General features: G+C 42.9%; 1 protein-coding gene across 1 annotated transcript in view; it reads left to right on the top strand.

Moving 5' to 3' along the window:
* Positions 1-15,147, top strand: part of PYGB (glycogen phosphorylase B) — a 52,688-nt gene that overhangs the window by 12,317 nt on the left and 25,224 nt on the right. The window contains exon 2 of the mRNA XM_047771561.1: positions 4,841-4,942. Coding sequence (XP_047627517.1) covers positions 4,841-4,942 — 102 coding nt within the window. The remainder of the gene's footprint in view (positions 1-4,840; positions 4,943-15,147) is intronic.

The raw sequence follows: 15,147 nt of genomic DNA, 5'->3' as shown, positions 1-15,147 counted from the left end.
CACAGTATACACTTGGGAAAAGATAGTCTTCAATAAGGGTGCTGGGCAGCAACATGTAAAAGAATGAAATTAGATCATTCCCTCACACCATATATGAAAATAAACTCAAAATGGGGAGTTCCTGTTGTGGCTCAGCAGTAACGAACCCTACCACTATCCATAAGGATGCAGGTCCATCCCTGGCTTTGCTCAGTGGATTAGGGATCTGGTGTTGCTGTGAGCTGTGGTGTAAGTCAGACGAGGCTCGGATCCCAAGTTGCTATGGCTGTGGTATAGGCTGGCAGCTACAGCTCCCATTGGATCCCTAACTTGGGAACTTCCATATGCCATAGGTGCAACCCTAAAAAGACGAAACAAAAAACAAAACCTCAGAATGGTTTAATGACTTAAATGTTAGACTGGAAACTATAAAACTCCTAGAAGAAAACATAGGCAGAACCCTCTTTGACATAAACTACAGCACTGCTCTTTTGGATCTCTTAAGGCAAAGAAAACAAAGGCAAAAATAAGCAAATGAGACTTAATCAAACTTAAAAGCTTTTGTACAGCAAAGGAAACCATTGACAAAATGAAAAGATAGCCTACTGTATGGGAGAAGATATTTGCAAATGAAATGACTGATAAAGGGTTAATATCCAGCATATATAAACAGCTATAACTCAGTAATCAAAAAAAACCCCTGATTACAAAATGAGAAGACCTGAATAGTCATTTTTTTTTTGTCTTTTTGCCATTTCTTGGGCCGCTCCCGCGGCATATGGGGGTTCCCAGGCTAGGGGTCGAATAGGAGCTGTAGCTGCCAGCCTACGCCAGAGCCACAGCAACGTGGGATCCGAGCCATGTCTGCGACCTACACCACAGCTCACGGCAATGCCGGATCGTTAACCCACTGAGCAAGGCCAGGGACCGAACCTGCAACCTCATGGTTCCTAGTCGGATTCGTTAACCACTGCGCCACGATGGGAACTCCTGAATATAGCTAGCCAACAGGCACATGAAAAGACACTCAAAATCACTAATCACCAGAAAAATGCAAGTCAAAATCACAGTGCGATATCACTTCACACCTCTCAGAATGTCTGTCATCACAGAAACCATAAGTAACAAGTGCTGGTGAGGATATGGAGAAAAGGGAATCCTTATGCTCTGTCCCTGGGAATGTAAATTGGTACAAAATTCAAAAGATTTTTGAAAAGATACATGCACCCCCATGTTCATAGCAGCATTATTTACAGTAGCCAAGGCATGGAAGCAACCTGTATGTCCATCGACAGAGGAATGGATAAAGAAGATGTGGTACATATACAATAAAATGCTATTCAGCTATAGCAAGAAAATCTTCCATTTGCAACAGCACAATAGACCTATAGGGTATTATGTTCAGTGAAATAAGTCAGAGAAAGACAAACACTGTATGTTACCACTTATGTGTGGAATCTAAAATATAAATGAATAAATATAACAATCCTGTGTAGCACAGGGAGCTATAGTCATTTGTAATGGAACACGATGGAGGATAATGTGAGAAAAAGAATATGCATATATTTATATGTATGACTGGGTCACTTTGTTGTACAGAAATGGACAGAACCTTGTAAATCAACTATAATAGAAAAGTTAAAATCTTAAACAGTAAAAATAAAGTGGAAACACAAAAACTACAACAAAATAGAAACAAACTTGAAGGTACAGAGAACAAAAGTGACCAGTGGGGAGGGGGGAGGGGAGTAATAGGTACAGACCACTTTGTGTGAGATGGAGGGGCAACAGGGACACACTGGCAGCACAGGGAACATAGTATTTTATAATAACTTTAAATGGAGAATAATCTGTAAAAACAATGAAGCTTTATGTTGTATACCCAAAACTGATATTGTAAATCAATTATACTTCAATAAAAATTTTTGGTAGCTTTTCTTTTTTTACTTTCCTAATGTTATCAAATGTTTTAAATGTTGATGCAGTCTAGTTTATTTGTTTTTTAACTTGTGTTTTTCGAGTCATGTCGAAAGAACCCATTGCCCAGAAGTTCCTCATGTGGCTCAGTGGGTTATGGACCTGGCTCGTATCCATGAGGATGCAGGTTCGATCCCTGGCCTCGGTCAGTGGGTTAAGGGTCCAGCATTGCTGTGAGCTGTGGTGCAGGTCACAGACTCGGCTCAGAGCCTGCGTTGCTGTGTGCTGTGGCTATAGCTCCAATTAAACCCCTAGCCTGGCAACTTCCATATGCTGAAGGTACTGGGTCATTTTGCCCTAAAAAGCAAAAAGAGCAAAAAAAAAACCATTGCCTAGTCACAGTCATGAGGATTTGCCACTGTGTTTTCTCCCAAGAATTTTATAGTTTTGGCTCTTACACTTAGGTCCTTGATCCATTTCGAATTAATTTTTTGCATATGGTTTGAAAGAGGGGTCAAGCTTTAATCTTTTGCATGTGAATATCCAGTTGTCCTAGCTCCATTCATTGAAAAGACTTTTCCCCAGGGAATTATCTGGGCAGCCTCGTTGAAAGTCAGTTGACCATTAATGTGAGCCCCTGGAGTGAAGGGTATCAGAATTAGGGGCGTCTGCTCAGACCACCACAGTAATGGAATTCTCAGTCAGCCCCTGAAGCTGTGGCCAAGCCACCACCAAGCCAGGACTGAACAGCGGCTGCTGAGCCCATTCTGGTGACTCTTGTCCTCCTCTTCCTGCTGATTTATTAATTGGGATTCTTCTGTAAAGAAGCTTTTTTCCCTTCCCTCATCAAGGCCTTGCTCTTTTTATTTTAAGGGGAATTTCAAATGTTTATTATGTTTCTTGTTATTGGACAGTGATGCATTGAGCACATAGTCACGTAAAACTTGTGTAATTGAAAAATGACATTTGTAAATACTGATAAAGTTTCTAATGAAAGCTATTACAGCCACTCCAAGACTTCTCTCTCTGTCTCTGTCTCTCTCTCTCTCTCTCTCTCGCTTTTTAGGGCCACAGCACATGGAGGTTCCCAGGCTAGGGATCTAATCAGAGCTACAGCTGATGTCCTGTGCTGCAGGACAAAGTGGGATCTGAGCTGAGACTGCAGCCTACACAACAGCTCATGGCAACGCTGGATCCTTAACCCACTGAGCAAGGCCAGGGATTGATCCTGTGTCCTCATGGATACTAGTCAGATTTGTTTCTGCTGTACCGCAGCGGGAACTCCCATAGTCTTTTCCATTATGGTTTATCATGGGGTATCAAATATAGTTCTCTGTGCTCTGCAGTGGGACCTTATTGTTTATCCATCCTGTATATAAGAGTTTGCCTCTGCTAATCCCAAATGCCCAATTCATCCCTCCCCCATCGACCCTCACCCCCACCCCTGGCAACCACAAGTCTGTTTTCTATGTCTGTGGGTCTGTTTCTGTTCTGTAGATAGGTTTATGTCATATATTAGATTCCACATATAAGTGAGATCATATTATATTCGTCTTTATCTTTCTGATTTCAGTTAGTAAAATAATCTCTAGGTCAAGCCATGTTGCTGCAAATGGCATTTTTGTTCTTTTTATGGCTGAGTAGTAGTCCATGATGTATATGTACCACATCTTCTTAATCCATTCGTCTCTTGATGTACATTTAGGTTGTTCCGTGTCTTGGCTATTATGAATAGTGCTGTGGCGAACATGGAGGTGCATGTATCGTTTTGAATTATAGTTTTGTCCAGATATATGCCCAGGCGTGGGATTGCTGAATCATACGGCAACTCTATTTTCAGTTTTTTCGGGAACCTCCATAATGTTCTCCACAGTGGCTGTACCAACTTACATTTCCACCAGCAGTGTAGGAGCGTTCCCTTTTCTCTGAATCTTCTCCTTCATTTGTTATTTGTGGACTTTTTAATGATGGCCATTCTGGCTGTGAGGTGGTAGGTGATAACCTCATTGTAGTTCTGATTCGCATTTCTATAATAATTAGTGATGTTGAGCATCTTTTCATATCCCAGTTGGCTATCTGGGTGTCGTCTTTGGAGAAATGTCTATTTAGGTTTTCTGCCCATTTTTTGATTGGGACGTTCTTTTTTGTTGTTGTTGGGTTGCATGAACTGTTTGTATATTTTAGAAATAAAGCTCTGTTGGTTGCATTGTTTGCAGTTGTCTCCCAGGCCATAGTCTTTGCGTTTTGTTCATGGTTCTTTGCTGTGCAAAAGTTTCAAAGTTGATTAGGTCCCGCTGTTTACTTTTGCTATGTCTTTTGCCAGGCCTTACTCTTGTTGGTGGGAGACATCACGGGTCCTGTGTAGGAGTAGAACTCTGCAGGCAGGGTCTGGGCTTGGCCACTGCCTTCCTTGGCCTGCTGGATGGTCATGGGAGGTGCTAGAACCCTGTGTGACCCCAGTAAGTGCTGGTGGTGGTCCTCCTCATTGGGTTCAGTCCCCCACGGCCAGCAGATGGTCAGTGATGGATAGGAGTGTGTCCATCCATCCGTCCCGTGGTGCCAGCCATGCCGTTTGCCCTGATCTCCTAGTGTAGCGTCAGAAGCTATTCACCGTGTGAGCGGTGTGGTCTCCTGCTCAAGGTTGTGGCTGGGATGAGGCCCCGCTAAGCTCAGCCTGTCCTGGGGGCCCATTCCCTCCCCCTGCCTCCCCCCAGCCCCCAGGGTGTTTCTTTCCCCTTGGCACCTCCAGAGAGGCGGTGAACAGACTCTGCTGTGGGAAGGGGCCTGAGAGGGGGGCCGCCCTGGAGAGCTGAGGTAGAGGGGTGCCCTTCAGGCACGTGCAGAAGGTGCAGGGCTGACCTAGTGATGCCCTTGCTGTGCACTTGGCCGCAGTCCTCGTGTGGGGTGGATGCGCCATCTGAGCTGCTTCCTTTTGCCTCCTCAGCGCATCTATTATCTCTCCTTGGAGTTCTACATGGGCCGAACGCTGCAGAACACGATGGTGAACCTGGGCCTTCAGAATGCCTGCGACGAGGCCATCTACCAGGTACGGGCTGGGGGGTGGGGGGTGGGTTTCCCCAGAGAAGGGACCTGGGTGGCTGCTCCCCCTACAAGGAGGCTGGTTGCTGGTGAGGCCAAGGTTTTGAAGTGTCTAGACCGATGCCTCACTCATGCCTGCCCTGGGCAGGTTTACCACATGGCAGAAATGGCCAATATTGTCCCCTGTCTCCACTTCATCAAGCCGGTGACCCACATCCAGCTGCCCTCCCCAACCAGAACTCTGGCCCTTTCTCCCTCCTCAGGAGAAAAGTGGCCTCTGCCTAAGCACTTACTCACGTGGAAGCTTTATGCGATCACAGTTCAGTTGCAGTGTTAGGGCAGAGCTGTCTCTGTCCCCCTCCTCCCCACCCCGGACGCTAGTGAGCATGGCAGCACTCCTGCCCTTGGGCACCTGTGTAGATGGGGCCATGCAGGGGCCCTCCCTTCCCCAGCACCTGCCTGCCTCTGCGTTGCTCTGGTTTGGTTTAGGGCTAGAGGTGCCCTGGGAGCCTTGCTGGTGCTCTGCAGGTGCCCGCCTCCCCCAGGACTTCGGGAAGCCCAGCATCTGGGACAGGTAGTGTTGGTCAGCACAGTAAAAACTGGGGGGGAAACATAGACTCCCCAAGTTAGGAATCTTAGGCTCAAAATTATCTAAAAGATAGAAGTTATGCTCCCTGGTGATTTGTCATCTGAGTTCCATTTACTGAATGTGAATGTAGCACATCTCTAAGGATCACAGAACTGCAGTAGCTGGCTCTTCAGTGGAATTTACAGTTGTATGAAGCTTTTCATTGTTCAAAACATTTTCTATGTATACAATTCTACAGATAGTATTTTAGGGAATGTTTATACTGAAAATGTGCATTATGAGTTTATAATTTTTTGTTTGTTTGTTTTTTGCTATTTCTTTGGGCAGCTCCCACAGCATATGGAGGTTCCCAGGCTAGGGGTCGAATCGGAGCTGTAGCCACCAGCCTACGCCAGAGCCACAGCAACACGGGATCCAAGCCGCGTCTGCAACCTACACCACAGCTCACGGCAACGCCAGATCGTTAACCCACTGAGCAAGGGCAGGGACTGAACCCACAACCTCATGGTTCCTAGTCGGATTCGTTAACCACTGCGCCACGACGGGAACTCCAAGTTTATATTTTTTATCACACAAATAAGACATTAATTGTAGACACTTAGAAAATACAGGAAAGCGGAGTTCCCGTCGTGGCGCAGTGGTTAACGAATCCGACTAGGAACCATGAGGTTCGATCCCTGGCCTTGCTCAGTGGGCCGGGGATCCGGCAGTGCCGTGAGCTGTGGTGTGGGTCACAGATGCGGCTCAGATCTGGTGTTGTTATGATTGTGGTGTAGGCCGACAGCTGCAGCTCCAATTCAACCCCTAGCCTGGGAACCTCCATATGCTGTGAGAGCGGCCCAAGAAAATGGCAAAAAAGACAAAAAGAAAAAAGAAAAGAAAATACAAGAAAGCATATATCCTTTTAAACATTGCATTTTTTTTCCTCCTAAAAGTGGTATTTCATTTGCTGTTTAGCTTTTATTTAATTAATTTATTAATTAATTTATTTTTGGTTGCACCCTTGGCATGTGGAAGTTCCTGGGCCAGGGATCACACCTGAGCCACAACAGTGACAGTGCCAGATTCTTAACCCATGGAGCCATCAGGAAATTCCGCACTGTTTAGCTTTAATTCAGCTTGTGTTGCAAAGGTTTCCATGATGACTGAACTTGAGTCTCTTCAGGCCCACATTTGCCAGGCCATCCAGTCCTAAGGTGGCTGTCAGATGCTGGGTGGGCTTGGGTAACCCCCTCCTCCAGGCACCTCCGTTACAACTCAGTGTCAGAAGTAAAACACCATGTAAACCAACAATAATGGAAAAAATAAAAGTCATTTAAAAAAAATAATAAAACACCACCACTGCATCACCCCAGCTGGCCGCTAAAAACTAGAAATTTAGAAAAAGCCACTCTTTCCTGATTGAGCTATCAAGGACACAGTTCACATTTTTTACTATGGAAATTTAAAATATACATGGAGGAGGGAGTTCCTGTCATGGCTCAGCGGAAATGAATCTGATTAAGAACCATGAGGTTGTGGGTTCGATCCCTGGCCTCAGTAGGTTAAGGATCCAGCTTTGCCATGAGCTGTGGTGTAGGTCGCAGACATGGCTCGGATCCCGAGTTGCTGTGGCTCTGGAGTAGGCCGGCAGCTGTAGCTCCAATTCGACCCCTGGCCTGGGAACCTCCATATGCCGCAGGTGCAGCCCTAAAAAGAGAGAAATAAAATATATATGTAAATCTGGTGTTATGATCAACTTCCACCTACATGTCACTGGCTTCCCCAGTCATCAGGCCCAGCTCATGGCCAGTCTTGTTTCTCTTATACTCCACCACTCCCAGGTTATTTAAGCCAAAATCAAATACCATAGTATTTCACTTGTGAGTATTTTAACAGATGTTTCTAAAGATAGGGTCATACCAGTATGACCTTTAATATCAGTTTTCCAGGCAGTGTACAAATTTCTCCAATGGCCTTATAATTTTTTTAATAGTATGTTCAGAAGCTTAGTTGCATTCAGTTGCTATGTCTCTTAAATCTCTCTTAGTCTGTGGGCTTCTCTACTTTTCTGCCTTGCAGTTATTTGTTGAAACTCGGTTTGTCCTGTAGTGTCCCCAGCTGGTGTTTAACCTGCTGTTTTGTCCACAGGATGTTGCTTCCATCACTTGTACTCAGCATTGGTGGAGCCAGGGCATTTAGGCAAGAAAATGGAATAAGAGGCACCCAGGTTGGAAAAGAAGGGCAACTATCTCTATTTGCACATGACATGACCTAGAAAAGTCTAAGGAATCTAGTAAAAATGTACTAGTACAAATGAATGGGTTCAGCAGGATGAAGATCAGAATACAGAAATCAGTCATATTTTTAGATCCCTGCAATGACCAATCCTAAAATGAAATTAAAAAAACAATTCCAGGGAGTTGCCATTGTGCCTCAACTGGTTAAGAACCCAACATAGTGTCTGTGAGGATGTAGGTTCAATCCCTGGCCTTGCTCAGTAGGTTAAAGATCAGGCACTGCCACAAGCTGCATTGTAGGTCGCAGATGTGGCTGATCTGATTGCCGTGGCTGTGGTATAGGCCAGCAACTGTAGCTCCATTTCAAATCTTAGCCTGGGAACGTCCACAGGTGTGGCCCTAAAAAGAAAAAAATTCCACTTAAGATACCATCAAAAAGAATAAAATACTTGGAAATAAATTCCCCAAAGAGGTGCAAACTTACATTCTGAAAACTATAAAACATTGTTGAGAGAAAGAAAACCTCAAAATGGAAGGTCATCCCCTGTTCATGGCTTGGAAGGTGGTAGTCCTCCCCAAACTGACCTGCAGACTCATTGCCGCCCCCAGTAAAATTCCAGTTGGCTTTTTTGCAGAGATTGACAAGCTGATTTTTTTCTTTTGGGCCACACCTGTGGCATACAGAACTTCCAGGGCCCGGGATCAGACCCACGCCACAGCTGCGATATCACCAATCCTTAATCCGCTGCTCTACAAGGAACTCCCCGATTTTAAAATCCAGATGCAAATGCAACAGACCAGGATTAATTAGAACATCTTGAAAAAGAACAAAGTTGGAGGACTCACTTCCAGGTTCAAAACTCACTGTAGTCAGGACTGTATGGCCTGAGGACAGACAGCAGTGGAATAGAACTGAGAGTCAGAAATTAACTCTCACATTTATAGTTGAAGTTTTTTTTCCGATTTTAAAAAAATTGAGGTGAAATACACATAAACTTAGCATCTTAATTATCTTTTAGTATAAGTTCAATGCTATTAAGTCCATTTTGTGTCATTGTGCCACTGTCACCGCCATGTCTCCAGAACATCTTGTGAAACTGAGACACACCCATTACACACCAACTCCCATCCTCCCTCCCCCTGCCCGTGATAGCCACTGTCTGACTTTCTGTCTCAGAATTTGATAGTCAGGTACCTCACAGAAATGAAAGCATATGATGTTTGTGTTTTTTGTGACCATCTTCATATCTTTAAGGATCATCCTGTAACATGTCAGAATCTTTTTGAAGCTAGATGAATATTCTTTTATTACATATATAGCACATTTTGTTTATCCATCATCTGCTGATAGCCACTTGGATTGCTTCAGCCTTTTATTGATGGGAATGATGCTGGTGTGGACACGAGTACAGATACGCCTCTGCAAACCGTATCTTGCAGTTGCTTGCACTTCTTTTGTGCATATTCCTAGAAGTGGAATTACTGGATCATGGTCATTCTGTTTGACTTCCTTTTTTTATTTCTTTTTTTCTTTTTTGGCTGCCCTGTGGCATATGGAGTTCCCAGGCCAGGGGTCAGATCACCTTTGACCTATGCTGCAGCTGCAGCAATGCCAGATCCTTAACCCACTGTTGAGGCCAGGGATCAAAACTGTATCCCAGCACTCCAGAGACACCATAGTGCCACAGCAGGAACTCCAAACCTTTTTTTTTTTTGGCTGCATCCTTGGCATGTGGAAGCTCCTGGGCCAGGGATGGAACCCATGTCACAGCAGTGGCAATGCCAGGTCCTTAACCTGCTATGCCGCATGGGAACTCCCTGTGTTTAACTTTTTGAGAGACGACCACACTGTTTTCCACAGCAGCTGCACCATTTTTTTTAAAATTTTTATTTATTTGTTTATTTTTTTTGTCTTTTGTCTATTGAGGGCTGTACCCGTGGCATATGGAGATTCCCAGGCTAGGGGTTCAATCAGAGCTGTTGCTGCTGGCCCACGCCAGAGCCACAGCAACACCAGATCCGAGCTGAGCCTTCAACCCTACATCACAGCTCAAGGCAACGCCAGATCCTCAACCCACTGAGCAAGGCCAGGGATCAAACCTGCAACCTCACGGTTCTTAGTCAGATTCATTTCCACTGAGCCAACGGGAACTCCAAGCTGCACCATTTTATATTCTCACAGTCACAAGGGCTCTGCTGTCTCCACCCTCACAAATACTTGTTTCTATCTTCCTTCCCTGCTTCCTTCCTTCTTTCTTTTTCCTTGATAGTAGCCATTCTCATGGCTGTGAGATGATATCTCATTGTGATTTTCATTAACATACCCTGAAGATTAATGTTGAGCATCTTTCCATGTGCTCGTTGGCCATCTATATATGTTCTTTTGAAGAAATGCATATTCAAGTACTTTGTTCATTTCTGAACTGGGTTGCTTAGTGTTTTTGTTGTTTTAGAAATCCTTTATTCTGTATATTAATCTCTTATCAGATATATGCTTTGTGTAGATATTTTCTCCCATTGTCTGGGTTGCCTTTTCACTCTGTTGATAGTGTCCTTTTCTTTTTTGGCAGGCCCAAGGCATGTGGAAGTTCCCAGGCCAGGAATCAAACCTGAGCCACAGCAGTGACAGCTGTGGATCCTTAACCCAATGCGCCACGAGGGAACTTCTGATAGTGTCCTTTGATGCACAGAGTTTTCATTTTTTTTTTTTTTTTGGTCATTTGTCTGTTGTTGTTGTTGCTATTTCTTGGGCCGCTCCTGCGGCATATGGAGGTTCCCAGGCTAGGGGTCGAATCGGAGCTATAGCCACCGGCCTACGCCAGAGCCACAGCAACGCGGGATCCGAGCCGTGTCTGCAACCTACACCACAGCTCACGGCAACGCCGGATCGTTAACCCACTGAGCAAGGGCAGGGACTGAACCCGCAACCTCATGGTTCCTAGTCGTATTCGTTAACCACTGCGCCACGACGGGAACTCCTCAATTTTCATTAATTCAAGTTTGTCTTTGTTGCCTTTGCTTTTGATGTCTTATATGATCAATTGATTTTTTTAAAAAGGACAAAGTATGCCAAAATAATTCAGTATAGAAAGAATAGTCATTTCAGTAAATGGTGTTAGGGAGTTCCCGTCGTGGCTCAGTGGTTAACGAATCCGACTAGGAACCATAAGGTTGTGAGTTTGATCCCTGGCCTTGCTCAGCGGGTTAAGGATCCAGCATTGCCAGGAGCTGTGGTGTAGGTCACAGACATGGCTCAGATCTGGTGTTGCTGTGGCTCTGGTGTAGGCTGGTGGCTACAGCTCCGATTAGACCCCTAGCCTAGGAACCTCCATATGCCGCGAATGCAACCACAGAAAAGACAAATAATAATAATAAAATAAGTGGTATTAGGACATTTAGATATCTTGCAAATGAAGGCAGTTGGATACCTACCTCTCACTACATATAAAATTAACTCAGGGAGTTCCCATCATGGCTCAGCAGAAACGAACCCATCTAGTATCCATGAGGACATGGGTTTGATTGCTGGCCTCACTTAGTGGGTTAAGGATCCAACACTACCATGGGCTGTGGTGTGGGTTGCAGACATGGCTTGGATCTGGCATTGCTATGGCTGTGGCATAGGCTGGCAGCTGTAGCTCTTATTCAACTCCTAGCCTGGGAACCTCCATATGCTGCAGGTGTGGCCTGAAAAAAGCAAAAATAAAATAAAAATAACTCAACATGGACCTGAGACCTAAATGTAGGAGCTAAAACTATAAAACTCTTAGAAGAATATATGTGAGTAAATCTTTATGATTTGGCAATGGATTCTTAGAAGAAATATCCATTTTTTAGGGTGTGGCCCTAAACACACACATACACACATTATTTTTTTTTACAAAGAAAAATAAAATCAAAGCAAAATCTCCCTTCCTAGGCTGAGGTGTGCCTGCACCATTCAAGGTAAAAATGTAAAGGAAGGCAACATCTCCCCAGGTGAACCCTGACCTGACTTGACTGCACTGGTCTCTGAGCTCATGAACCTCTCAGGAGTAAGAGGTCTCATGGGCAGTTGCATTTGGAAATGTTGCAGTTAAATACGTTTCTTTTTTTTTTCTTTTTTTTTTTTAAAGAGACATCACTTTATTTTTTTAAGCCAGAAGATGCTTGAGAACATCCACTTTCTAGATACACATATGAGAGAAAATTTTTTTTTTTACAGAATAAAATACATACATTTACACACAATTACATTCACACAGATTATTATAACATGGATCTTAAGAAACAGATTAAGTGACTCCCACTGGAGAAGTGGAATAGAAAATATGCTGAGACAAATAGGAAATTTATTCTATACTTTATCCCAATTTTATGGCTTTCATCTTTACTACTTAGTTTTATCTATTACATTTCAATTTTTCTTTAAAAATTAGCATTATATTAAATTGCTATATTATGCAACTAAAATTTATAAAGAAGAAAGCCTTATATACCATTAAATATTTTATATAGCGCAGTAAAAAGAATAACTTAACTGGTAAGCATAACAAACATAATACACCCTCTGAAAATAAGTAAAATATAAAATGCATAAGTTGGTTAAAAAACAGTGTAACTATATAAATATGTCCTCACAATTTGTTCCATCTCATTGATTCTTCAATAAAGGCATTACACCATTTTAGGTGATGTGATAAACAAGACATTATAGACTTTACATTGTACCATGGAGAGAAATGGTTATTAATAATACAATTGTAGAACTGTATTATTTAATTGTACAGTGGCATTATTTAATTATAAAATAAATACATTTAAATACATAGTTAAATATGTTAAATACGTTTCTTAATGTTGAGCCAGTAATGTGTTAATAGGTACATCCCACCTCCCCCAACCTCAAAATATTTTGACAGAACACCCTGAAATTGCTGTAGGAGTCAGTATTTTGAAATCTTACTCTGAATCAGATTGCTCTATGTGTTAATACCATTCTATGTAATAGATACCAAATCATTTCTTTACAACTTTGACATTTTTGTTTTCTCACAACTTTTCTTCTACCCTTTGCTGTTTATCAGCTCCTTAAGGTGTGGTCCAGTGACCTCCGGGGTCCTTGAGACCTTTTCAGGAGGTGCTCTGGGTCAGAACTGTTTATTGGTACTCCTCCATGGGTATACAGTGGACTTTCCAGAGGCTCTGTCACATGTGATTTCTTAACAGCACTGAAGCAGAATATCCATTAAAGAGATTTGTAAAAATATAAAACACTTCCACTCTTTTCAGTGCCTTTGTTTTAAAAAATGTGGGAGTTCCTGCTGTGGCACAGTGGGATTAGTGGCCTCTCTGGAGCACTAGGATGCAGGTTCGATCCCTGGCTCAGCACAGTGGGTTAAGGACCCCATGTTGCCACAGTTGCAGTGTAGGTTGCAGCTGCAGCTCTGATCTGATCCCTGGCCTGGGAACTCCATGTATGGTGGCCAAAAAAACCCAAAAAATATAGTTATTTTTCATTAAACTGTGTTGCTGTGTTAATAGGTAAAGAGTTTATTTTTAAGTGAATTCATATAGGAGTTCCCTGGTGGCCTAGCTGTTAAGGGCTTGGTGTTCCTGCTATGGTGAGGATTCAATCCCTGACCAGGGATTGCATGTGTGACCAAATAAATAAATGAAATGAACTCATATATTCTTAAATTTTTTCTCTATTTTGATTTCTGTTTTGACATTGATAGCTGTAATCTCAACAAACAGAAAGCTCTTTAGGTGTTTCCAAAATCAAAAAGTTTAAAAACCACTGGTCCAGGTAATTAACAGGTAATTTGTCAAGTTTAGTACACTAATATATATATATATTTTTTTTTTCACTTATTTTCCATTACAGGTTACCATAAGATATTGAGTATACTTCTAGTAAATCCTAGTGGTTTTTTTTGGGTTTTTTTGTCTTTTTACTATTTCTTTGGGCCACTCTCGCGGCATATGGAGTTCCCAGGCTAGGGTTCCAATCGGAGCTGTAGCCACCGGCCTACACCAGAGCCACAGCAACGTGGGATCCGAGCCGCGTCTGCAACCTACACCACAGCTCACGGCAACGCTGGATCATTAACCCACTGAGCAAGGGCAGGGACCGAACCCACAACCTCATGGTTCCTAGTTGGATTCGTTAACCACTGTGCCACGACGGGAACTCCTAGTTATTTTACATATAGTAGTGTGCATCTCTTAATCCCACCCTCTCAATTTATCCCTCACCCTCTTTGCCCTTTGGTAACCATAAGTTTGTGAGTGTCTGTGAGTCTGTCTCTGTTTTGTGAAGTTTATTTGTACTATCTTATAGATAACACATATAAGTGACATCATGTGGTATTTGTCCTTCTCTTTCTGACTTACTTCACTTAGTATGAGAACCTCTAGCTCCACCATGTTGCTGCAAATGGCATTGTTTTGTTCTTTTTAAAGGCTGAGTAATATTCCATTGTGCTTATGTACCACGTCTTAATCCATTCATCTGTTGATGGACATTTAGGTTGTTTCCATGTCTTTGCTATTGTGAATAGTGCTCCAGTGAACATAGGAGTGCATGTATCTCTCTGAATTAGTTTTGTCCAGATATATTCTCAGGAGTGGGATTACTGATTACTGGATCATATGGTAGTTCTATGTTTTAGTTTTCTGAGGAAACTGCATACTGTTTTCCATAATGTTATACATTCCCACCAACAGTGCAGGAGGGTTCCCTTTTCTCCACATCCCCTGCAGCATTTGTTATTTGTAGGTTTATTAAAGATGGTCATTCTGACTGGTGTGAGATGGTACCTCATTGTAGTTTTGATTTGCATTTCTCTAATAATTAGTGATGTTGAGCATCTTTTCATGTGCCTGCTGGCCATCTGTATGTCTTCTTTGGAGAAATGTGTATTTAGATCTGCCCATTTGTTCAGTCTTAATGCTCTTCTCAACTGAGCTATTTTGGCAACTTCCTGCCCGTTTTTTGATTAGTTGTTTATTTTTGTTCCTTTGGTTTTTTGGCTGTGACATGCAGCAGCTTGATGTAGGATCTCAATTCCTAGACCAGGGATTGAACCTGGCTGCAGTGGTGAAAGTGCCAAATCCTAACCACCAGACCACCAGGGAACTCCTGGGTTGTTTGTTTTTTTGATATTACGCTCTATCAGCTGTTTGTCTATTTTGGAAATTAATCCCTTGTCAATTGTATCGTTTATTAATATTTTCTCCCTTTCTGAGGGTTGACTTTTTGTTTATGGTTTGCTTTTGCTGCGCTTCTAAGTTTATTTTATTTTTTTTTAGTTGAGAGTTGTTTTTTGTTTGTTTGTTTTTGTCTTTTTGCTATTTCTTGGGCTGCTCCCGCGGCATATGGAGGTTCCCAGGCTAGGGGTCCAATTGGAGCTGTAGCCACCA

The sequence above is a fragment of the Phacochoerus africanus genome, chromosome 3 (genome assembly GCF_016906955.1).
Source record: "Phacochoerus africanus isolate WHEZ1 chromosome 3, ROS_Pafr_v1, whole genome shotgun sequence".
Classification (NCBI taxonomy): domain Eukaryota; kingdom Metazoa; phylum Chordata; class Mammalia; order Artiodactyla; family Suidae; genus Phacochoerus; species Phacochoerus africanus.
The sequence above is the reverse complement of the archived record's forward strand: the minus strand, read 5'-3'. Positions and strand labels throughout refer to the sequence as shown.